The 25817-nt window shown below is 48.0% G+C and overlaps 2 protein-coding genes across 3 annotated transcripts in view; one reads left to right on the forward strand and one right to left on the reverse strand.

Moving 5' to 3' along the window:
• The window catches only part of LOC310663057 (G-protein coupled receptor 4-like), a 303619-nt gene that overhangs the window by 27716 nt on the left and 250086 nt on the right, over positions 1-25817 (reverse strand). The window lies entirely within an intron of this gene.
• Positions 1-25817, forward strand: part of LOC310662853 (vigilin-like) — a 55955-nt gene that overhangs the window by 6359 nt on the left and 23779 nt on the right. For both annotated transcript variants that reach the window (XM_083410045.1, XM_083410046.1), the window contains exons 2-8: positions 15205-15284; positions 16490-16602; positions 18502-18650; positions 20012-20227; positions 20460-20666; positions 22804-23019; positions 24604-24810. In XM_083410045.1, the coding sequence (XP_083266171.1) occupies positions 16527-16602; positions 18502-18650; positions 20012-20227; positions 20460-20666; positions 22804-23019; positions 24604-24810 (1071 nt within the window). In that variant the 5' untranslated portion in view covers positions 15205-15284; positions 16490-16526. The remainder of the gene's footprint in view (positions 1-15204; positions 15285-16489; positions 16603-18501; positions 18651-20011; positions 20228-20459; positions 20667-22803; positions 23020-24603; positions 24811-25817) is intronic.

The following is a 25817-nucleotide window of genomic DNA, read 5'->3' on the forward strand; positions in this document are numbered from 1 at the left end:
TCTCTTTCTCATCCTGAAGCAAAGTTCTTAACCTGAGGTACTATTTCTGGGTTAGCAGAGTCTGTAACCTGAAGCGTCTGTAACCCGAGGTACCACTGTACTTTCTGCTAGAGCATGGGGCCTGCTCTAAAGTCAAAATTGTGATAAATCTCCACCACTCTGGCTTGAATTTTTACCAGTCTTCCCTCCGTTTCAAGCTTGAAATGGTACATCCCTATGGACTAGGAACTTGGAGTCTGCTGCTTGATGCAAACTGGGATTCAAGCCCCTCATACTCAATACAATTGAAGCCACCGCTTTGTTGATGCTAAGCAGGTCTAGGCCTGGAAGAGAGATTTACACCACTTTGGGTTCCATGATGGAAAAAAGTGGGATAAAAATGTAAGAAAATAACTGTCTGAATTGTGGAATAGCTGTTGCCCCCCCCCCCCTCGGCACGAGGTCAAAGCAAAGAGGGAATAGCCAGACTGGAATCCTTAGTTAGACAGCTGTGCAAACAGTACGAAAGTGAAGTATTTTACTGCTGAAGTTAATGTGTGGAGTAAATCAGTCTTTTTTTTTTTTTTTGAAAGAGTGATATAGAGGCATATGGTGTTTCTACAGCCTGAACTGGCCTGTGCCCATAGGCTAGTGTGCAGAGAATTGTTCTGAGGCTTTGGATAAATGGGTTCTTCTGGCAGCATTGACACCTGCCAGCTAACTGCTGGCATCTCTTTCAGTCCATTGTGGGTAGGCATTGTGCTGATTTTGTGCTTGAGCGCTGAGGAGTGTTTTGGGGGGAAATGTGGGCTTCTGGGCCACTGCATCCAAATACCTTGTCTTATCCTAATATGCTTTGCCTGCTCCACACAAGATGTACATCTGCTTGTTCCGCCGTTGCTCACAGGAGCCTTTGCCAAGCTCCCAACATTTTAGGGCGCAACTCCCCATCATCCCTGACCACTAGCTATGATGGCCGGGACTGTAGGACTTGCAATCCCATAACATCTGTAAGGCATGGGGTGGGAGTGGGAAGTTGGTTTGCACAATGGCCCACGCGTATGTCATGAGGAGCAGGAGATGAGTTTACTCACCCCCAAAAGGATATGGTAGCGTTAGAAAAGGCGCAACTGAAATGATCAAAGGAAAGGTGGCAGCGTCAGGGACTTTTTTTAGTTCAGAGAAAAGGAGAGTTAAGAGGTGACATGGCAGAAGTTTATAGAATTATGCATGGCATGGAAAAGATTGATAGGAAAGTTATTCTTCCCCTCTCATAATGCTAGAGTTTGTCGACATACAACAAAGCTCAATGTTGGAAGATTCAGGACAGACAAAAGAGATGATGATTTATTATTATTCGTAGTAGTAGTAGCATTAGTATTATTTAACTGAATGTATATACTGCCCTATACCTGGAGGTCTCAGGGCAGAGTACAGAAAACAACAACATAAAAACCACAATATAACCCCCCCCCCCCCAAAAAAAGAGCCACATTTTAAAAGGGCATAAGATGTCAATCACAGGGACACGGGTGGCACTGTGGGTTAAACCACAGAGCCTAGGACTTGCCGATCAGAAGGTCGGCAGTTCGAATCCCCACGACGGGGTGAGCTCCCGTTGCTTGGTCCCAGCTCATGCCAACCTAGCAGTTCGAAAGCACGTCAAAGTACAAGTAGATAAATAGGTACCGCTCCGGCGGGAAGGTAAACGGCGTTTCCGTGCGCTGCTCTGGTTCGCCAGAAGTGGCTTAGTCATGCTGGCCACATGACCCGGAAAAACTGTCTGTGGACAAATGCCGGCTCCCTCGTCCAGTAAAGCGAGATGAGCGCCGCAACCCCAGAGTCGTCTGCGACTGGACCTAATGGGCAGGGGTCCCTTTACCTTTACCTTTTAAGATGTCAATCAGATCAACCAAAGGCCTGGTTAAAAAGGAATGTTTTTGCCTGGCGCCTAAAGGTGTATAATGATGGCTGAGTATAGCTAAACTATGAAACTCCCTCCTACAGGAAGCAGTGATGGGCATCAACCTAGAAGTCTTTTAAAGAGGATTAGATGAATTCATGGAGGATAAGACGATATCAGTGGCTCCCTCTAGCCATGATAGCTATTCTCTGCCTCCACAGTTGGAGGCAGCAATGCTTCTGAATACCAGTGGCTGGAAAACGTAGGAGGAGTGGGTGGTCCTGGACTCAAATCCTGCTTGTGGCTTTCCCACAGTCACCTTGTTGGCCACTGTGAGAACAGGATGCTGGACTAGATGGGCCATTGACCTGACCCAACAGGCTCTCCTTATGTTCTCATGAGTTGGTAGAGTCTGCTCCGTGGTGGCACCGCAATTGTGGAATGTTCTCCTGCTTAGTGCCTATCCTTATTTTTCTAGGCTTTTTAAATCTAGCTTACATATTTGACTTTCTAACACCGAGTGGAAGGTAGCTCGTAGTGGGGGAGTTCCTTTTCCTGGCATGTTTCTTGGGCCATTAGGGAAGCCTGGACAAGCTTCTGAGTAAATCTATAGAGTTCTCCTGGAATAGCTTGGCAATATGTGGTCATCTGGCCTCCTAGTCGCTGCCCAGCCATGCTGCACACCCCTGCTGTCAAGGCTGGCTGTGCCGACTAGGTCACAGGCTGGCCATCTGTGTGGCCCAGCTCCTTGAGCATTGCATTCAAAATCCAATACAGTTTTTATAGCACACAGTGAAAGCTGTCATTTCTGCTGCTTATTTGTTTGCCCCAGTAGCTAACTAGTCCGACCCCATCTCAATTCCTGGCTTCCGTCTCCTGCTGACTAGGGTGTAGCGATTAGTTTTATAAGATGGTTTTGGTTCCTTTTGGCCTCCTGATCAGTCTGCAGGGTCAATTGCTCACGCTTGCTGCAGCCACAGAACATCTGAACCTTTCTTGCAATGTGCAGAAACATCAGGTGAATTCTCTTTCTGCACACCTCTTAACAGTGCACAATGCACAATGAAAATATTAGTTTAGATGTCACATCTTTGCAGGGGATGAGAAGAGGCACTCACCTGATTTAGTGGGAATAGATGTGGGTGGTAGAGCTGTCGCCAAATGACATTTGCTGAGGGGCACAAAAAGAAGTAAATTTAAGTAGCAGCTTTGAGAGGTGGTGCTGTTAAGTCAGCCACTGCATCGTACTTCCTGTGGTCACATTTCTAAATCATCTAGAGCCCCATTCAGAAAGTGTTGGTGACGGATAACCCTACCTCATGGATGAAAAACCATGGTTTGGTGAGTGAAGCGGAAACCATGGCTTGGCTGCAGTGGACTACTGTTTCCCACTAACCAGAAAGTAATGCTAACCAGATTGCTGCCGAATTGCCAATCCCAGCATGCTTGACTGGGGCTGATGGGAGCTGGAGTCCAGCAACATCTGGAGGGCCACAGGCTCCCCATCCCTCTTGTAGCGAAAAAGCAACATCTCACTCAAAGTCCCCTCTATTACAGTCAAATCTTGGTTTCGAAAGTTGGGCCACTCCCATCAAATGCTGTCTGTTGCTTTCAGACTATGTTCCTTGACACGCTTTAACACCAGGGTGGGGAAATCTTCTCTGTCGAGGGCTCAGTAATTTTGGAGTGGGGTGGTGGCAGTCATAGAAGCCAAGCCCCAAATTTGGCTGGGGACCCCTTTTCAAGGAACAGAGGAAACTACCAAGTCAGACGCTTGGTATTACTAGTTGAATACTGCCTTCACTGGTAGTTTGGTAGTGGAGATGCCAGGGACTGATGCCAGGACCAGCCTTGTGCAAGACTGATGCTCTACCTTCTATGGAGTTGGGCAAATGGTCTGGACAGATGTTCTCCAGAACTTCAGCCAGGTGGGGGGTCTTCCCTGTCCATCCTGGAGATGTTGAGGATTGATCCTGGGACCTTCTGCATGCAAAACTCTTTCCGCCTGTGTGATATCAGCTGCAAGGCTGTGTAGGTTGCTGGCTCCCTGCTTGAACATCTCTGCTACCTGGCTAGAAAAGGGGGTCAGCTCTTCTACTGGCACATCCTTATGATTGATGGGGAGAAAGATTGAATTCTGGGCAGAGATGATGCGTAATCATTGGATGATAGTGCTGAGAGTGCAATGGGTGTGGCTCTACATACACCAGCAAATGTGTTAAGACAAAATAAAAGCTTTATTCCCTCTCCACCGCCACAACCTCTCGCTTTTCACCAAGCGATCTCTTCGTCTCAACTCAAGGGGGAAACGGCAACTCCCACTGATATGAAAATAGGAGCTGCTTTTAGCACTGCACCTGCGTGGCCCTCCGAGACCCAGAGTGTCGCTGCGGAGCCCAATTAAAGGCTCTTGAATGAACAATCGCAGGCTGCAAAACAACGCCTGCGTTTCGGTCCTTTTGTTCCTCCGGCTACGCTTGCCGCCGCTTGAAGGGATCCAAAAGCAGAGATTTGGACCTGGGGCCATGTTCGGCAACCAGTAATTCCACAACACTCATTTTAGAATGGGGTAAGCCAGCTTTCCCCAACCTGGTACCTTGAGAGGTTTTTTTGGACTGTGATACCCGTCATCCCAGACCATACTGACTGGGGGTGATGGGAGTCAGACAACATCTGGAAAACACCTGGTTGGGGAAAGCCAATGTTGGCCACGCTAGAGGCCTGCTAATTCAACACCCCAATTCCCCTTTTAGCCTCTTGTCGTAGGAAAGGTGCCTCAGCCCGCTGGTGATATTGGTTGCCCTTTCCTGTACAGTGGTACCTTGGTTTAAGAACAGCTTAGTTTATGGACAACTTGGAATAAGAATGCTGCAAACCCGGAAGTAGGTGTTTTGGTTTGTGAACTTTGCCTTGGAAGCAGAACATGTTCCGCTTCCTGTTGAGTGTGTTCCATTTGTAAATTGAGTCCCCCGCTGCTAATCTGAGGCTTCCTGTTAAGTCTGTCGGCTGTTGAGTCCTGAGCACCCACGCAACACAGAGGTGTGATATTTGGAGCTTTTGTTTTTGCTATTTTGTTGCGGTTTTGTTTGTGTGGCTTTTTCATTTATTTATTTTTACTATGACTTGTTCTTCGTTTTACGGGACTGACTTGTGACTGTGGCTTGTGTCTTCGTTTTTGTGACTTGTTTTTGTGACACTGTGGAACCCAGTTCAGCTACTGGTTGATTATATGACTGCAGAAATGGATAAAAGTACCCCCTCCAAACAATGACTATCATCAGTGCACGTAAGAAAAAAAATTAATTTTAATTTTCATAATCTACAATACTGTCTTATTTTATAGTACAGTACGTTGATTATTGCCTTCATTTTATGGATCAATGGTCTCTTTAGATAGTAAAATTCATGTTAAATTGCTGTTTTTAGGGGTTGTTTTTCATTGTCTGGAACGGATTAATCCAGTTTCCATTACTTTATATGGGAAAGCATGCCTTGGTTTAAGAAGAGATTAAGTTCGTAAACCGAGGTACCACTGTACATCAGGTGTGTGGAACCTTGGGGCTCAGAGTTCAGATGTGGCCCTCCAGGCCTTTCTACTTGGCCCCTGGAGTTCTTCTGACTCTGCTCTGACTTTTCCTGGCTTGAATGGGTCAAGCAGTTATACTTCTTCTCGCTTGTCTGTTGGAGGTTCAGGAGGTATGAGTGGGGAGGAGGCTGTACATGTAAACCTCTGACTTTTACTGTGTAAAGGGTAGGGTCACACCTGTTTCTCCACAAACTTCTTTCCACCCTTGGCATGCAGCCCCTCCCCAATGTTCTCCTTGAGGAAATGTGGCCTTCAGACTGGGACCCCACTCCCCACCCCTGCTGTGGGGCCCAGCTCTACAATATCCCTTTTTATGAATGTGTGAGTGGTCTTACTACTGTCTTTTGTGGTGGGCTTGGGAAAATGATGCTGTCAAATCTGTTTTCAGCCCCTTTCCTAAGAATTCCTATCATGGGATTGCAAAGGCCTTCAACACCCCCCCCCCAACCTTATGTAGGGAAACTTGTGCAATTGTCTACAATTTTTTCAGCCTCCCTCCCTTCCCAGAAAACTCGGCAGGCCTAGTCAGTCATTCAGCCTTAGGAGCCCCCCAGTAGACTGATGCTAACAAGAAAGGCAGTCAGTCATAGTAAGTCATAGCTGTGCCCCAGTTTGTGACATCTCTGGGCCTAACTCTTTCCTCCTTGAAGACCCTATGAAGGAAGCAGCAGCCCCAGAACTTCAGATCAAAGACTAAAGAGTGCCCTGTGATAAGTATGCTTCATGTTGTCATCTCAGCAATGTTTTTTCCCCAAGATCCCCACTTAATGCCTTCCTCAGCCACTCTCTTTCTTTTTCCTGGCTTGCGGTAGTTGAGATGTGGTCAATGTGCTGTTGCCTAGCAACCCTGATGAAGGTATCTTTGGTCGTGGTCAGAAGGCTTGCTCTAGGCCAGGGATGGGGAACCTCTTGCCCTCTGGTTGCTGCCGAACTACAGCTCCCATCATCCCTGATCACTGGGCCATGCTGGCTTGGACTAATGGGATTTGGAGTCCAACAACATCTGAAGGGCCATTGGTTCCCTTCCCTTGCTTCCAGGTCAGAGAAAGGCAACTGGTTGCCAGTGTTCAACCTATTCCTGTATAGTCCAGTGTCTTGCTGTGTCCTCAGTCAGCGACGTTGGGGAACAATAACTGCATATGGTTGCTTCCTTTCCACTTCTTAAGCCTGCCTCAACTTGCTTGGTAGCTGGGACCTGTCAGTCATTTTGCCTGTATGTTACTGTTTCTTAAGTCACCTGTTGTCTTGTGCAAATTGGTTGATATCTGGCATAGCATGGTTTATAGAAAGTGGGAAGGGATATGTATTTCCTCACTTCCTCATAATACTAGGGATCTAGACCACCCAATGAAACTGAAGATTTAGGACAGACAAAAATACTTTTTCACGCAACACCTAATTAAAACAGTGGAATTGGATGTAGCGAGGGATGGCTTCAAAAGAGTACCCCAGCTGATGGAGGATAAGGTGATCAATTGCTACCAGTCACCATCAGTGTTGGGATGTGGGTGGCGCTGTGGGTTAAACCACAGAGCCTAAGACTTGCTGATAAGAAGGTCGGCAGTTCGAATCTCTGCGACGGGGTGAGCTCCCGTTGCTCGGTCCCAGCTTCTGCCAATCTAGCAGTTTGAAGCATGTCAAAGTGCAAGTAGATAAATAGGTACCGCTCCGGCGGGAAGGTAAACAGCGTTTCCGTGCGCCACTCTGGTTCGCCAGAAGCGGCTTAGTCATGCTGGCGACATGACCCGGAAACTGTACGCTGGCTCCCTCAGCCAATAAAGCGAGATGAGCGCCGCAACCCCAGAGTCGGCCATGACTGGACCTAATGGTCAGGGGTCCCTTTACCTTTACTTTACCATCCGTGTTAGAAACCAGGATAGAAAAGCTAGGAGCCAAGTGGCTCCTGGGACCTGGGTTATGGGCGTCAAAACAGAATGTCTAGTCTCCATTTGCGGAGCTCGGCAACACTTTTTATTAGTTTGATAAGCATATTGTTAATATCACATTTTTAACAGAAATTGCGAATGCATGTTTAATTTGGTGTCTACAATAAAAATGTTGATACCATACTTCAGTTTCAAAACACTCTACTCTTTATTGCTAAACTCCTTAACGTATTGTCTATCCTTAACATATACTTCAAGGCTTCAAAGTATATACATTTCAGTGATCCTTGAGTATCAGCCAGGCGCAAAAAATGGCACCCAGACTTTTAGAGGTGCTTGCAAATGGAGAATTTTTAGGTGCAAAATGTACCTGCTGCCCTGCTTATTTCGAACCCTGACCACAACAGCTATGCTTCTCTCCACGGTCAGAGGTAGTATGCCTCTGAATATAATGCTCTGCATAACGGTCCGCTTTTAAAATGAAGCTGCTGCAGTCAAACCTGCCTGGAAAGTACACAGCTATTATTTCTTCCACCATGGATCTCAAGACTGTACATAGGGTTCCTAGGGAGCCTCCCATCTGAACACTGACCAGACCTAGACCTGCTTAGCTGCTGCAGTGTTATTGCACCCTCTGATTCCTAACCACGCAGGACCTCAGCAGTGGCTATTGGTATGCAGACAGTCTTCTGTAACCATGAGTAGTAGGAGAGGGTATGTATAATTGCTCTGGTCCTCATGGTTACGGAAGACAACTTGGGTATGAACAGCCACTGCTCAGAGCCTGCTCACCCCCAAGGTCCCTCCAAAACAGATTTTTACACAACTGAAATAAAAAAACAGGGGAAGGAACTGTATGCCAGCCCAGTTGGCGCTGAGCAGCTGACTAGGGTTTGGCAAAAGTGAAACCCATTCTCATGCCTTCTCATCTCAACGGCTTTAGCCAGTGCGGCGCTTAGTGATTGAGAAACACTCCTGAACGCATCTGCGCAATGGGATTGGGCCGAGAAAAACACTCTGAAACTTTCGGTTGGAGTTAATGAGATCCCAAGGCATTTGCTCCAGAGTTAGCAGCACAGCCCCCCTTAGAGGGTGCTTTCCTCACAAGACATTTTGGAGCTTGGAATACAGAGACTGATCTGTAGTCTGGGTGACAATCGCTCTTCATGGCTCCTTTTAGGGAGCAAGGCAGGCCTAGCTGCCAGTACTGGGCATTATTAAAACTTCTGCTTCTGAGGCAACCGTTTCCTTCATATAACTAGGAGAGCGCCAGCTCCATTTGTTATCACCGTATGCCAGGAGTCCGGGACGGATGGGGAGGCAGTCAGGATTCTCAGTTTGCAGGCTTAATGTCTTAAGAACATAAGGTGAGGCCTTCTTGATCAGGTCAAAGGCCCGCGTAACCCAGCATTCTGTTCCCACAGCAGCCAGCCAGATTTTATTTACATATTTGCAATCCACACCTCCATTAAAATATGTCAAGGTGATATACGGCGCACAGTGCATAAACTCCACAAAAAGCATCTCTAAAAACTTGTCAGCAAATGCCAGTTGGTGAAGAAGAGAAAACTCATATTGCAAAGGCCTGTCTAAACAATCTCGTTTTCAGAAGGCGTCTGAAAGAAGTTGGGGGTGGTGGTTCCCGCTGAAGCGCTGCTGGCAGGGCCTGCCATGCTAAAGGTTAGGTCCCTGGTGAAGGCCAGCTGATGCCCATTGGATGCCCACAAGCAGGACTTGAGCACAACTGTGCTTTCCTTCCTTGCCATCCCCCAGCAGCTGGCATTCATCCTGTCTTGGACTATGGAGGTCAAAAATAACCATGGCAAAAAGATGGACTTCCCATCCCTGACCTGGTCTAATGTTTCCAGGTTGGTAGCTATACATCTTGTAGGAGTGAATGCCATGGTTTTTGCTATGTGCCTTCTGCTGCCCCATTTGCCGGCCAAGACCTCAGAAAGGCATCTCTCTCCTGCCCCCTGTTCCCCCACCCGAGGTTCTTCCAAATTTCATGGGTACTGGAGCACGCAAACAATTGGTGGGGAGGCTATCAGAGCTGCACTGATCCCTGGGGCTGAGGCTCCCCATTCTGGCCAGAGGCTCATGCTTATCCTCAAGCGCCGATACAGCCTTGATCGGCTGCAGTTTTTTCCGGAGTCCAAAAAAAGAGAGCAACTGCTTGCTTGGCCTGCATCTCTCTTCGTTCTGTGGCTGACGGCTGCTTTTGGCCCTCGCCGTCCTCTTGGCCTTCCTGGTGTTTGCACAGCTCTGCTTGTGCTGCCAGCCGGGTAAACGAGAGATTTCCCGGCGAATAAAGTTGCGCTGCTTTGGAGGCCAGGCTAAAAGCCAGAGCCCAGCGATCTTCTGTAATCAAACTGGAGCGGAGCCGGCCCAGCTTGTCCCTGCGGCCTTTATGCGCTGCTCTTCCACTCTGGCAGAGAATTCGGCCAGCTAGCGCAGGAAATGGGAAGCTTGGAGAAATGTTTAGTTTGGTACACTTTGAGAACCAGATTTGCATTATTTTTTTCATTTTGTGCAAAGGAGTAAGAGAGGCAAGACAGCAGGAAAAAGAAGCTGGAGGTTGAAAAGTTCAACCAGAGGCAAAACAGCAGATGACTTAAGCCTGCACAGAAGCAGCTGTTCTCCACCCTGCCTGCAAACACCTCTCCCTTTTCTCCCTTGTGCTGGCAGGCGCACAATCTATTTTCAGATGCCTCATTCAGAACTCTTGCTACCGGTGATGTGTCTGTCCTCCCCTCCTTCTCCACCAGACCCACACATGAATCAACACACAGGTGATGTTTCCTGTCCAGTGGTGTTCCACTTTCTGCAGACAGTAAGCACTTGGAACAGGGAACTTGGAAAGCTTCCTCTCCCATACGGTGTCACTCTTCAACCTGGTGAACTTTCTGCTTGTCGACTGTCAGCTTGTGACTCAGCCTCGTCGCTCTGGTCTCCTTTCGCAAGGCAGAGAGAATGGCAACGGCTGTATGAATAGCCCCACAGCTCAGTGGTGGAGCATCTGCCTTGCAGGTCATGTTAGAAACTCAGATATATAAGCTCATTGCCAAATTGCACCTTAAACCTAGGTTATGGTTGCCGCAACCGTCTATCTAGGTGCCTTTTATAGTGAAATTTGTTGTTAATTTCATTTCTATACCGCTTTAGGTATACCGCATTTCTATACCGCTTTAGGGTTCAAATCCCAATCAGTTATGGTGCTCACTGGGTGATCTTGGGTCTACCTCACAAGGTTGTTGTAAGGATTAACTGTGGGGGGAGGAACCATGTAATCCTTGCAGAAAAAAGTGGGGTATAAATCCAATACATAAGTTCTTCTGCTTACCTGCTTAAGGAAGCTGGAGGGGCCAGCCAGATGGAGATGTCAGTTGCTAACCTGTCATCCAGAGATCTCCATGCGGTTGCAATTGGACCTGTGCCAGTCGCAAAACACACCTGGCTAATTTGTAACACCAATTGCAAGCAGAAGGCCCCAGCTTCGGGCCCCTGGCATGCCCAGGTAGGGTTCCTTGAAACCCCCACCTGAAATCCTGGACAGCTGCTGCCAGTCAGTGTAGGCAGCACTGCGCAAGATGGGCCAGTGGTCTGACTCCGCATTAGGCAGCTTCTTGTGTCCCCTGACCTGCTAGGGGGAATCTCCGTTGCTTTCAGATGCACGTGTCTCCTTAACACCTTGAGGGCTAGAGCCATGCCTTGACTTTTCTTTAAAAGAAGCAGCTGTTGGTTCTGTAGATTCCGGAGGTGTCCTCTTTTCATCTTGGGAGGCCAGGCTCCTGCAGTTCAGCGCCGGGTTTCCCCTGCCTCTCCCGCAGCTTTCCTTGTGTACGTCTTTAGCTCTTTCTCTCTCCCGTCTTTATTTATTGATGGCCAGAGGCCGCAGTCCTGTCGGATTGCATCAAGGAGAAGAGGTTGCAACTCGGTCGCTGTGCGGTGCAGAGCCGGGAGCTTGGGGGGCGGGGAGAGGGGACGCACGCCCACAGGGGGGCGAGTGGCAAACGGGGGCCAGTTCCCAGGGAACATGGCAATGCTGTGGTAGGAAGGCATTGCCCATCCGTCTTTGTCGGGGCAGCGTGATGGATTGGACTGCCTCTCCCCACACAAACGGCTTAGCTTAGGCAGATCTGTGGGGTTGATCGCTGTGTCCCAGGAGAGAAATTCAGGTATCAGAGAGACCAAAAGGCAGAGGCAGGCCTTGAGCTTGTTTGGAGGTTCTGGCAGGGGAGCGCAGCTATCGTATACCCTTGACCGAAGAACGGTACACTCCTTCTATCTGGGATGGTCGCCCTCTTCCACCGAGCGCGCAGCTTCGGGAGGGACGCACATGGAGCCGTGAGGGAGGAAGGGGACACCCGCCTAGCCAGCCAGATCAGCCGAATCAACCCTGGCAATCAATGGGGTGACAGATGTCGCAGCCAGATTGCCCTCACATCCTCACATTAAGGCTTTCTGGGAGATGATTTATAATGAAATGAAAAAGGTATTTAAATATACCTTTGTGAAGAAACCAGAGGCATTTCTCCTGGGCATGGTTGGCCAATTGGTGTTAAAGAAGGATAGAACTTTCTTTATGTATGCTACAACAGCAGCAAGAATACTTATTGCGAAGTATTGGAAGACACAAGAATTACCCACTCTGGAAGAATGGCAGATGAAGGTGATGGACTATATGGAATTGGCGGAAATGACTGGCAGAATCTGAGACCAGGGAGAAGAGTCAGTGGAAGAAGTTTGGAAGAAATTTAAAGACTATTTACAGAAACACTGCAAAATTAATGAATGTTAGAATGATGTTGGATTGAAGTTCAGTGGGGGTTTTTTTAGCAGCAATGTTAAGGAATATGTAAAAATGGATTGTTAACGGGTGATAATTTAAAGCTATAATATATTAAGATAAAAGATTAAGATAAAATTAAAGAGGGAAAGGATTTGCTGAATTAACCAACTGAACTGGAATACAAGAAAGGGAGGTGTGAGGAGGTCAGGGAAACAAGCAAATGAAAGATAAGATATGGAAAGACTGATTTGTTTTTAACTGTTTTTATCTTGTATCTTCTTTTCCTTTTTATTCTTTCTAATTTTTGTAATATGTTGAAATCTCAATAAATATCTTAAAAAAAAAAAAAAAAACAACGAAAGGCAAAGGCAGGCAATGCTGGAATAGGGATGTTGCCCTCTATGAATTTTAATCCATACTTCGTGGGCCCATGTGCTGATTGTGGTACCCTTCCAGTTGTGTCTTCTTTTGAACTTTGCTGTACGGTGCTCAAGCTGTGCCAAAATGCATTCATTGCGTCCGTCGAAATAACAGGTGCACTTTTTGAACACTGGAAAGCTGTCTTTTGCAGAGTCAGACTGGTTAGCTTGTCCACAGCCTGGCAGTGGCTTTCCAAGGTCTCAGACAGAGAAAAAGGGCTTACCCTGGAGTCTTTTAAATTGGAGGTGCCATCAGGGATGAGCGTGGGGCTTTCTGTGTGCAGAGCAGGTGCTCCACCACTGAGCTGTGCCCCTTCTGGAGCAAAAGGAGGGTATTAGTATTAGTAGGCCCATTGGGCAAAAAATTCCTGCATTGCAGGCATCGGACTAGACGACCCTTGCGGTCCTTTCCAACACTACAATTCTATCCCTCTGAGGCTGTACCGATAGCACAGCTCTATGGTTGAGCCCATGCTTTGCATGCAAGAGGTCCCAATTTCAATTTCTGGCCGCCTCATGTAGGTCTGGAAAAGAGCCCTTGCTAAAGATGCTGCTGCCAGTCAGTGCAGACAGTATTTAGCTAGATGGAGCAATTGTCCAACCCTCTGCAAGGCAGCAGCTTATAAGTGTGATGAATAGCACTAGCATCGGATACAACCCAGAGGGGGAAATGTGTTAAACATACCTGCTTCTGTTAGTTGATAAATGTTGGTTGTTGTTTTTTAAATGAGCTTTTACTGTAATACGTTAAAATTAGAGCTACGACAGATAGAAGAAAAAGAAATGTTAGCAATCTAACACAATCTGTCTTTATTTCTTCTTGATTTTTGGAAACAAGATTGTAAGTGCAAGTTCTGCATAGCGAAATGCAGAAATCCCGGAAAGGCTGCCATCGCATGGCTCCTGCTTTTTGGAAGGAAAAAAAAATAGAATAAACTTCTGCTTTAGTGATATCCAGCTCCCTAAAAGATAGTTAAGGTTGTGTGGGGGGTAGGATCTTGGGAGGGGGCAGGATCTTTCTTCAGCTGTGCTGCTTTAAGGATCTTTGGGGATTAGGAGTTCACAGGCCATGTTGCACCAAGGGGGGATTCTCTCTAGCAATCTCTCTCCCTTCCTGCAGCAACCTTTCCTATACTGGATCCAGCTTTGACACAGAGGTGATAGCAGCCCCTGCCAAGTGCAAGGAGGTTCGTTCTTCCTTCCTTTACGGTTGCCTTAAGAGGATTTCTCTCAAATCCTCCCCATAGAGCTTAGCGCTGCTGCTGCTGCTGCCGCCGCCTCGCTTTCTTAATGGGGGTTGGGAAGCCGAGGGCACGAGAAACACCTTTGCAGCAACTTGTGAGCCGTCTTTTCATGGACAGGAAGGGAAGATGAGGACTGGGTTCCGCGCTAGATGGGACATTGGTCTGATCCTGCAGCCCTGCTGTTTATTTTCTTAAACCACAGACCTTATCGTTTGCCAGTTAGGTGCCTCCTAACCTGAGCTCAGTCGTATTCTTTGACATTTATTTATTTATAAGGTTTCCTCACCTGTCTTTCTCCAGAAAGTCCCATGACAGGTTGCAGTAGATTGATATGCACAGGCAAAAGAATTACAGTTATGAAACACCATAAAACTATCCCGAAATGGGACCAGAAAAGACTTTTTATGGTACATGACAACAGCTGCACGGATGCTACTAGCCCAGGGATGGAAAGAAGAAAGAGTCCCTACCAGGGATGAATGGCAAGCTAAGCTGATGGACTGTGCAGGAACCAAGAGGACAAATTTTTTAAAATCTATTATTTAGGAGACCATTGAAAGCAGATTTTACTCTGCTTCGAATGTAACAAATATTATGGACCATATGGATTGATATAGAATATAGCATGGTAGGAAAACTTAAGGCCTGGGGGCCGGATCCAGCCAAATCGCCTTCTAAATCCGGCCCGCGGATGGTCCTGGAATCAGCGTATTTTTACATGAGTAGAATGTGTCCTTTTATTTAAAATGCATCTCTGGGTTATTTGTGGGGCATAGGAGTTCATTCATTCCCCCCCCCTCCCAGAAAATATAGTCTGGCCCCCCACAAGGTCTGAGGGACAGCGGACCGGCCCCCTGCTGAAAAAGTTTGCTGACCCCTGGAATGTAGAATAATACCCAGTTGTAAATGCTGACAATAGGATCCATGGAGGGAAGGCTCGAGATTTAGAGTAATGTCTATATATGAATAAGCATTTCAGTTGTTATAATTTTATATTTCTAAAAACAAAAATGATTTTATTAAAAACATTCCAAAATGGAGCAGATATCCCTTTCTCTCTCTCTCTCTCTCTCTCTCTCTCTCTCTCTCTCTTTCTCTCTCTCTGTACACTGTCTTAGAATCTTAGATATATAAGCTAATTGCCAAATGGCGCCTTAAACCTGGATTGCTGTCGCCACAATGGAATGTCTAGGCGCCATTTTCAAATGGTAAAATGTATTAGTATTAATTTCATTTTTATACTTCTTACAGCCGGTCACAATTTGCAGGGATAACCTACTTTGCGTTGTGGCACAGGGCTGTGTTGAAGAGTTTGTTTCCAAGCTCAGGCGGAAGGGGCTCCCCTTGCCCTGCTCGTAAGTGGGTCCTCCTGACAGCGCTTAATCCTTCTTTCAGGACCAAAGCAGCCGTCACGCTGAAGCGCCACAGGTAGCCTCGTTCAGGACGGACCCTTCTGGCACTTGACCATTTTGCAGGTGAGTCTCCCTCTCCCCACATCCAGCAAAAGGGAAGAGTGAGGTGCAACAGGGGGACCCGGGATCACTGGGAGCCTCTGCCAAGGTGGAAAGCAGGGGTACATCCTTCCCATCTGCTCCATGGGGTGGGCAATGTATTTGTGCAAGTGTTTGGTTTGATTTGGTGTGCCGCTTTTCCAGCAACACTAAAACACCTGCTAAAAGCTTCTATTCCTCCAGGCCTACACAGGCAATTAAGAATACATCCTTCCACAATAGTTAATTGATTTTTAAGAACAATTTTAAGGTTTTATTGTTTGATTTTATATTTTTATTGCCGCAAACCACTTTAATATAGAAATATTTATATTAACAGCTTTGAGCGCAACAATTTAAAATTAGCAAGCGACATTGCCGTCGATGTCATCCTATCCAAAAACGGAATAATATGTAAGCAAAGCGGAAATAAGCCATCCAGCAAGCGATTAATGCAGCTCAAAACGCTTAAGAATTCAAAAACAATTGAAAATATATGGCGCCTGTTTCTCATGCCTCAATATTACTGTGGTGATTGCATTGGTAAAGCTGCAGAAAATAGGAGCTAAGGTTGTATCCTCCCTCAAACCTGAAACAGATCACACCCTCCGAGTCTCATTTAAAATAGCTTCCTTCATCGCTCCTCCACAACCAGTCTGGGTGGAGGGACAGGGGACCCATAATATTTTGCTTGACTCTTCTTGTTGGTTGCTTTGATGCAACAACATCTGACACTTGGCAAGGACAGAGCATTTCAAAAAAAATTTTTTTTGCCTGATGCATGAGCAGCACCACAAATGGGGCAGCGCAACTCAAAAAACCCCACTTTTCTTGGTCGTCTACCTGAATTCAAACAGTGGCGTTGGTAGTGAGATATAAGGGGGAGCCTTGGGCTGATGAGTTTATTGTTCATGCATGGCTCATTTGGTACTGGGAAGTCCAAGAACATTGGATAATAATACATGGTTGATCTAAGGTGAGCGATGCGCTTAGAGCAACCTCCGCACAATCTTGGGCTCATCCAGATGTTTTGGGCTACATTTCTCATCAGCCCCAGCCAGCAAAACACCTGGAGGGACCAGGTTATTGGCAGGCTGACTTAAGTGATGTGGCCGCTCTTTATAAAGGAGTCGCAATAGCTTTGCCAACTCCTAACCTAACTTTCTCTCTCTCTTTCGTCACTCCAACAGTGGAATACCGGAAACGCGCAAATCTGGGTTTGAAGCTATGAGCTCGGTAGCAGTGTTAACACCCGAAAGCTTTGCTGAGCACCGCAGCGGGCTAAGGGATGAAGAAACACGAGGTGAGATGGGCAGGAATCTTTAGGTGTGGGTGTGTCGTGAGGCTGCTGCTCACGCAATGAATGAGATGCGTGTTTGATGATGGGTAAGGCTGGGTAGAAGCCAGAGTGGGATCCATTGGCGGAACTAATAAACCAACATGCTCTGGAAAGGTAAATATTCAGACAGCGGTAGAAGAAACTTTCACTTCCTGGGACGCTTTTGTTACCGGCCCTAAAGTTGTCATTCAGAAGGGAGACTGTAGGGTCAAGTTGCTCTATGGAAGCTTGTCAAAAGTTCAGTTCTATCACCTGTGAATTGAATCAAAATAATGGCTTCTTATGCCACTACAAGTGCCTTATTGGCTAATCAGTGGCAGGGTGCTTTGTGCTATCAACATTGGCTTGTAAACAGCCGGCTGCACTTATTTTACATAATACAGTGGTGCCCCGCAAGACGAATGCCTCGCAAGACGGAAAACCCGCAAGACGAAAGCGTTTTCCGTTTTCAGAGGTGCTTCGCAGGACGAATTTCTCTATGGGCTTGCTTCGCAAGACGAAAATGTCTTGCGATTCTTGAGGGTTTTTTTCGCTCCCCAACCCCTTTTTCTAAAGCGCTAAGCTGCTAATAGCCTTTTAGCAGCTAATCCGCTAATCCCTTAAGACTTTAATAGCCGTTAATAGCCCTTAAACTGCTAATAGCGCTAATCCGCTAATGGGCTTGCTTCGCAAGACGAAAAAACCGCAAGACGAAGAGACTCGTGGAATGGATTCTTTCCGTCTTGCGAGGCACCACTGTATATTTCAAGCTTGTGGCATGATGGTCACAATCCACATTGCATTTCATTCCCCTGTGGACCTCGCTGCTTAATTTTTGTTTTACTCTACACCACTGTGTGCATTTACTCCTGCCAACTGAGGTTTATACTTATACATTGATCAGGAATGCTGATAAACCCAAAAAAACAGTGCAGTTTTGAAAGGTTCCATCTGCCTTATTGATTAAAAGTGGCGTACGATTGCATCCAAGCATATATGAAAGCCTGCTCATTGATCTCGGGAATCATCGCGCAAGGTTTGGTGTCCAAATGCATCACAGAAAAGCCCCCTCCCCCCCCCAAAAAAAACCAGAGAGCATCCAAAATGAACCCCAAAACAAACCTGTATCTCAAGATGCTGTGAAAATGAACCTTTTATTTTCAAAGCATCCCAGTGCTTTTGGGGGGGGGGGTCACATGGAGAAAGCAGCCTTAGGAGAGAATATCTGTTAGATATTACTTCCCATTTGCCAATTCATGTGAACAGGAGATACATCTGGCAAGATCTCTGCAGGCTGTTCTTCAGTTTGACCCCTGAAGAAGCGCCTTTAGGCAATAAGCGGCTGAAACGACATTGGGCTGTTTTGAAAATAACATCCTCATTTTCACAGCATCTTGAGATGCCGCCTCTTTGTTGCTGGGTTCAAATGCACAGTGAATGGACAACTTTCCAAAATATAGAGTAGATGCATCTGATTAAGTGGTCTCTAGTCCACAAAGTACCGTATTTTTTGCTCTATAAGACTCACTTTTTCCCTCCTAAAAAGTAAGGGGAAATGTGTGCGCGTCTTATGGAACGAATGCAGGCTGCACAGCTATCCCAGAAGCCAGAACAGCAAGAGGGATCGCTGCTTTCGCTGCGCAGTGATGCCTCTTGCTGTTCTGGCTTCTGGGATTCAGAATTTTTTTTTTCTTGTTTTCCTCCTCCAAAAACTAGGTGCGTCTTGTGGTCTGGTGCGTCTTATAGAGCGAAAAATACGGTAATTTGATCAGAAGCCAGGGTGTGTCTTCTATGTTGCCTACACAATCCCTTCTCTAAACCAGGATTCCTCCCCACCCTCGTGTGTGATCTTGCTGTCTCTTTCTATGTTTGTCTGCTGGGCAGGTGGTGTCCCAGAGGATGAGGCCTACATCCCCACTTACTTGGAAGCCTTTCCGCCACTCCCAGAAAAGGGAGCCCCGGGGGAAAAGTCCAGTGAGCTTACGGGAGCATGGAACAAAATCCGGCCTATCAAATCCTCTGTCATCACCCAGGTGAGTGTGCAGAGGCCGGGCACAGGGAGTTCCACTTCTGCTGCTGGCGTGTCTTCGCAGAATACCTTGTGTGTGTGGCGTGTGTGCAAGGGAGAGAGAGGTTTCCCTATGGGGGAGGTTAATTGTGAAGTGTTTATCTCATTGCTGGATGCGTAGCCAAAATAATCAGCAGACCTAGAAAGATGGTTTTGCATTTGGAAGCAGTAAAGCTGAACTGAAGTACTTGTCTTGCCTCGTTCAAAACCAGTGTCTCGGATGTACGCTAGGCAAAGGATTGGCAGTGACTGTGCGAAAAAGCCTCTATGCATCCTTCTCTTATTAGGAGAGCGCTGTCATGGTTGTTCTGTCTCGCCTCCAGTATCCGAGGCCTCTGGGCACCAGTTCAGAGAGGGTGGCAGAAGAGTGCTGTTGTGCTCCTATCCTGCTTGATAGCTCAGTTGATAGAGCATGAGACACTTAATCTCAGGGTCGTGGGTTTGAGCCCCAGTTAGGCAAAAGGATTCCTGCATTGCCGGGGTTTGGACTAGATGACCCTCGTAGTCCCTTCCAAGTCATGGTAGCTCCTCTGAAGCTAGATGCCCCTTCCCCGGGGCACAGGTCCCTTCCCACCAGCTGCCCCTGTGGTGTGGCGGGGGCCACAAGATGCAACGGGGTGTTAATATATGTTAGCACACAGCACACAGCAACTGGTTGGCCGCTGCAATAACGAGAATGCAGGACTAGATGGGCCTTTTGATGTCCTAGCAAAGGAAGAATGGATACAAAAACTTACGCAATATGCAGAAATGGCAAAACTTACTAGAAGAATAAGAAACCAAGAAAACATTCTTTTATTATAAAAGAATGGAAACTGTTTATTGAATATTTACAGATAAATTGTAAACGGATAAGAACATTGGCAGGATTATTGTAATAACCTACAGCTTCATAAGAGTATGTACCGTATTTTTCGCCCTATAGGACGCACTTTTTCCCCTCCAAAAATGAAGGGGAAATCTGGGTGCATCCTATGGGGCGAATGCAGGCTTTCGCTGAAGCTTGGAGAGCGAGAGGGGTGGTGCGCACCGACCCCTCTCGCTCTCCAGGCTTCAGGAAGACACCCGCAGCCTGGTTCCCGGAGCGCCGGGCGCGCTGAAAGCAGAGCGCCCGGCGCTTCGGGAACACATCCGCAGCCTAGGCAGCCTGCGGGAGTTCCCCGCAGGGCTCCCCACGCTGCGAATAGCAGCCTGCCGCCCGGCGTGAGACACACCCTGAAGCAGAGCGCCCCTCGCGCCAGGCAGGCATCCGCAGCGTGTTGGAGCCCTGCAGGAGACATTTTGCAGCATGTAGACACAGCCCTTGAGGTGTTCCTTCCTTGGCAGGTGTTTCACGTCCCCCTGGAAGAGCGACGCTACAAGGACAACAGCCAGTTCGGAGAAGGTGACGAGGCCAAGGTGTGCGTGGACATCATGCAGAAGACCGGGGCTCATATTGAGCTCTCCTTGGCCAAGGACCAGGGCCTGTCCATCATGGTGACCGGCAAACTGGACTCCGTCATGAAAGCTCGGAAGGAAATAGTCGCTCGGCTTCAGACCCAGGTGCGTGCAATGCCCTTCCGCCCCAAAGTGCGTCTCCCTCCACCCCAGCACCTCTCGCTTTCCTGCAAGCAGCTGCTATTCTGCAAACTGCCCTGAGGTCTTTTGATGAAGGGTGGGATATATGTGTAACAAATGAGTAAGGCAGCTCCCTGTGTTTCTATATCAAGCCAGCCCTTGTTAAAACTGCATTTGTGAAACCCAGCAACGCCACTGTCCCCTCCCCTTTCCACAGGCTTCAGCTACTGTCACAATCCCCAAGGAACACCATCGCTTTGTGATCGGCAAGAACGGCGAGAAACTACAGGAGCTCGAGCTGAAGACGGCCACCAAGATCAACATCCCACGGCCCGAGGACCCCAGCAACCAGATCAAGATCACGGGCACCAAAGAAGGCATCGAGAAAGCGCGGCACGAGATCTTGCTCATCTCGGCAGAGCAGGTGAGCCGGGGGGGCGGGCAGGGAGAGAGTCGCAACTCCCCACCCTTTACCTCCAAAGGCGGAAAGCAGCGGGAGTGGGAAGCAGTTGCGCAAGAGACTTCTGGTGGCCTGCCCTCGTGGCTTCTCCTCTTCAATTTAAAACCAGCGAGCAGGTTTTGCAGTGGCACACTGCATTCCATGGCTAGAGCAAGCCGCCCAACAGAAGACCTGGAATTTTTGTGGCTCTAGACACAACGTGGAGGGGTTTTATGCAGGGCACAATATGGTGCTGCCAGGTTTTATTGCTAAATCTGGGATACCAGCTTCAATGGGGTATTTTGGGAATGCTAGGAAGGGGTACTAGGCACGGTGGCTATCTTTCCCCTTGGCTGTCAGAGACAGTTTGCGTCGGAGGTACCCATTCCTGGTGATTGCAAGCAGGAAGAGCGTTGCTGCGATCTATCCTGCTTGCAAGCGTCCCATAAGTTGACTACTTCCCATAGGTTGACCACTGTGACAACCAGGATGCAGAGCTATTTGCGTTTATTTTTGTGGGAATGTCGAGGAAAGTAGGAGAGCATATCTTGATTAAATATTATCCCTCCTCACTCATGCTAGTGAGCAAGCACATTCCTGTGCACATTGCTCAAAGCTAGTTGATGGAGTCGTTAGAATTGTTTAAGTGAAGCATTCTAGTCTGGCTTGTCCAGTCTATCTTGTTTCCCCTTTTATTTTCCTCCAGAATAATAACACAGCAGTCTTGATTAAAAATAAAGTTTACTTACATTCAGTCCACAGTAGTATTTTGAAGACAGCCTTCAAGGCATTTATCCTGCAGATAAAGAGCCAGTGTGGTGTAGTGGTTAAGAGCGGTAGCCACGTAATCTGGGTAACCGGGTTCGCGTCTCCGCTCCTCCATATGCAGCTGCTGGGTGACCTTGGGCTAGTCACACTTCTTTGAAGTCTCTCAGCCCCACTCACCTCACAGAGTGTTTGTTGTGGGGGAGGAAGGGAAAGGAGAATGTTAGCCGCTTTGAGACTCCTTAAAGGGAGTGAAAGGCGGGATATCAAATCCAAACTCTTCTTCTTCTTCTTCTTCTTCTTTATCTTGTGGTTACAGTTACATTTGTAGAGAAAAGAAGTCTGAGCTTGGCCTCCGACTTTCTACCTTGTGGCTTCCATCCTCTGTAAGGAAAGAGCAAAAGAGGAAGATGGCTGTGTGACCGGCCCTTTTATAGGCTCTGCCAGGGTCATGCCCATCTATCTGGTCACACACAGGGGGAGGATGCTCCAGACAGGTGTTACAGGAAGTCCTCCTGGCTGGAGTAACATCCCCCTGTGTGTCCACTCTGGGCAACAGGAGGTGTTGCATTTGACTGCTTCAGTGATGATACACCCCGCAGTTTTCAGGATGATACACAATACCGTTTATTTAGAACGCCTAAGTAGCTTTTTTTTTAAGGGGACGCGGGTGGCGCTGTGGGTAAAAGCCTCAGCGCCTAGGGCTTGCCGATCGAAAGGTTGGCGGTTCGAATCCCCGCAGCGGGGTGCGCTCCTGTGTTCGGTCCCAGCGCCTGCCAACCTAGCAGTTCGAAAGCACCCCCGGGTGCAAGTAGATAAATAGGGACCGCTTACTAGCGGGAAGGTAAACGGCGTTCCGTGTGCTGTGCTGGCTCGCCAGAGCAGTGATGTCACGCTGGCCACGTGACCCGGAAGTGTCTCCGGACAGCGCTGGCCCCTGGCCTCTTGAGTGAGATGGGCGCACAACCCTAGAGTCTGTCAAGACTGGCCTGTATGGGCAGGGGTACCTTTACCTTTATCTTTTAAGTAGCTTTTTGTGTGATCCAGCCAAGGCTGTTCTCCGGGCTCTGTGTATTGGCCTTGACTCCATTTCATGGACAGGAGCTTCTGTATCCCAGCTCCTTTCTTCAAAAGGAAGCTCATAGTGGGGAAAAGAAATCAGTCTTGGGTGATTGGCTGGAAGGGGGAAAGCATACAGTGAGTGATTCGCCTCCCCATTATTTCCAGGAGAGGGGCTGAATAGTTAAGAACTGAGACTTGATCCACAGGTTTTGGATATACCAGGCCAGGGCAGCCTGTGATCCAGCAGAGGTTGCTCCTCTTCACGTGGATCAGCAGGTTTCCCCTTGTGTTCCAGGATAAGCGGGCCGTGGAGCGCTTGAGCCTGGAGAAGGCCTTCCACCCTTTCATTGCTGGAGCCTTCAACAAGGTGGTCCAGGAGATCATGCAGGAGACCGGGGCTCGCATCAACATCCCACCACCCAGCGTCAACAAAGACGAGATCATCATCACCGGCGAGAAGGAGCCGGTGGCCCAGGCTCTCCTGCGCATCCGCAAGATCTACGAGGATAAGGTGGGTGGGTTTGCCTGTCCCTGCAAAAGGCGGCCTTAACGGCACTTTGGCGGAAGCACCAAATCTGTAGAGAGCTCTGTTTAGCGTTTTAGCTGGCAGTTTCTGTAAGAAAGGGAGTGTCAGCTACATCAAGCAGCCCTTTTGAGTGCAGGTGGTCCCGGCGCTGCCTGGGGCGGATGGGAATGACAGGCCAAGACATCTAGCTGGCACCAGGTTGGCAAAAACCTGCCCTAAAGAAATCAGTGGCCACTTCTACATGCACTTTCTACATGAAATGGGTGGATTTGGGGCCGTCACCTTGCTGAAATTTGCAAAGGAGCAGCAGAAAAAAGAAATATTCCCCCCTTTTTTTGAGAACTTGCATGTGTTTTGCAGCAGAAATCCTCTTAAAAGCATTTCCTCCCTGTTGACTGGAGAGAATCCACCTTTGAAAATGGCGCTTGCAAGGTGCAGGAGAAAAATCTGCCCCCTCTTTAATCAGGGACACCAGAATGCTTATAACTACCTATGAGGCATTAAACAGGATAAAGTAGGGATGGGGAGCTGATGATGATGATGATGATAATAATAATAATAATAATAATAATAATAATAATAATAATAATAATAATAATTTTATTATTTATATCTCTCCGATCTGGCTGGGTTTCCCCAGCTACTCTGGGCAGCTCCCAACAGAATATTAAAAACACCAAACATTAAAAGCTTCCTTAAACAGGGCTGCCTTCAGATGTCTTCTGAAAGTTAGATAGTTGTTTATTTCCTTGACATCTGATGGGAAGGCGTTCCACAGGGTGGGCGCCACTACCGAGAATGCCCTCTGCCTGGTTCCCTGTAACCTCACTTCTTGCAGTGAGGGAACCGCCAGAAGGCCCTCGGTGCTGGACCTCAAGTGTCCAGGCTGAACGATGTGGTGAAGACACTCTCTGATCCTTCTGATGTTTCTGGGCTGTAGCACCTATTGTCCCTGGCCATGGTCCATGTTGGGTGGGGTTGATTGGTGCTGGAGTCTGCACACAGCACCTACAGGGCTGCCACCACCCCATTTGCAGGATAAATGCCGCAGCTCTAATTTTTACCCTATTCCTGAGTGCAGTGCGGTCAGCCGCCCCAACTTGGTTTGGTTGGATGAGCGGGGAAGGTTTGGTAGTACAGTGGTGACTCGCAAGACGAAAAGAATCCGTTACGCGAGTCTCTTCGTCTTGCGGTTTTTTTCGTCTTGCGAAGCAAGCCCATTAGCGTATTAGCGCCTTAGCGGGCTTAGCAGATCAGCTGATAAGCGGCTTAGCGGATCAGCTGTTAAGCGGCTTAGCGGCTTGGGAAAAAGGGGGGGGAGGGGGGAAAAACCGCAGGAACTCACAAGACATTTTCATCTTGCGAAGCAAGCCCATAGGAAATTCGTTTTGCAAAGCACCTCCAAAATGGAAAACCCTTTCGTCTAGCGGGTTTTCCGTCTTGCGAGGCATTCGTCTTGCGGGGCACCACTGTAGCTGTTTTTCTCTGGGCGTGCCGGGAGGCTTTTGGCGGCTTTACCCGTTTCCATGCTGTGAAGCAGCTGCCGCTCCCCTCCCCTTCCTCTCTCAGAAGCGCAAGACGACCACGATCTCGGTGGAGGTGAAGAAGTCCCAGCACAAGTACATCATCGGCCCCAAAGGCAACACCCTGCAGGAGATCCTGGAAGCCACCGGAGTCTCGGTGGAGATGCCGCCCCTGGAAAGCAGCTCGGAAACAATCATCCTCCGGGGGGAGCCCGACAAGCTGGGTCCCGCTCTGACTCAGGTCTACGCCAAGGTAAAGGGCTCCGAGCATCTGTGCTGGACTGCCTGGTCCTCTTTATGCACAGTTTGGACCATGTGGGCTACCTGAACACCAAGGGTGGATTAGACTGCACCACTAAGGATGTTCAAGAAGGTGCATCTGTAGTTTTATTGTTGCAAAAAAAAAAAAAAAGGCCTTTACCATTTCTTTTAAAGCAAGTTTATGTAATCAGATTTTTTTGTTTTGTTCCTTACAACCATGTAGGTCTTAAAAAGCACCTAGTGCAGGGGTCTGCAACCCGCGGCTCCGGAGCCGCATGGGGCTCTTTTACACCTTTGCCGTGGCTCCGGGGCAGATACTAGTGAGGGGAGGAGGCGCATTGTGCGCCCCGACACTCCCCACTGTGGCAGGCGCTGTACTGGCTGTGATGTTGCATGGGGGCGGTGCGTGCGTTAGTCACGCACCGTCCGACGTCACCTTCCCGCCCGCTACATTGTAAGGGGCATGTACGCTGGTCACTGCATTGAAAGGGGGCATGTACGCTGGTCACTGTTTTGAAGGGGAGTGAAGAACACACACACACACAAAAAGGTAACTTGTTAATTTAAGGAGTAATTCTGAGGGGTCAAACAAAGAAATAATAATAAAAAAGTGACCAAAAATTATGTTTATAATGACGAGTTTTGCGGCTCCCAGGTTTTTTTTCTTCGGAAACGGGTCCAAGTGGCTCTTTTTGTCTTAAAGGTTGCAGACCCCTGACCTAGTGGGAATTGTCTTACGCAACTGTAGAGAGTAATCTTCTCATAGGAGGCTCTTTGCCCCCCCCCCCCCGTCTCTGTCCAAAATTAGCTTTTTCTTAGCGGAGGAAAAGAAAAATAATGGTGCCGTTCAAGAGACTGCACCTGGTCTCTCTCTTATCACAGGTTTTAGACCTGTGTTGGGATTTATTTACAGTCGTACCTTGGTTTTCGAACAGCGTAGTTCTTGAACATTTTGGCTCATGAATACCTCAAACTCGGAAGTGAGTGTTCCAGTTTGCA

The sequence above is a fragment of the Podarcis tiliguerta genome, assembly GCF_965153285.1.
Source record: "Podarcis tiliguerta genome assembly, chromosome: 13".
NCBI lineage: Eukaryota > Metazoa > Chordata > Lepidosauria > Squamata > Lacertidae > Podarcis > Podarcis tiliguerta.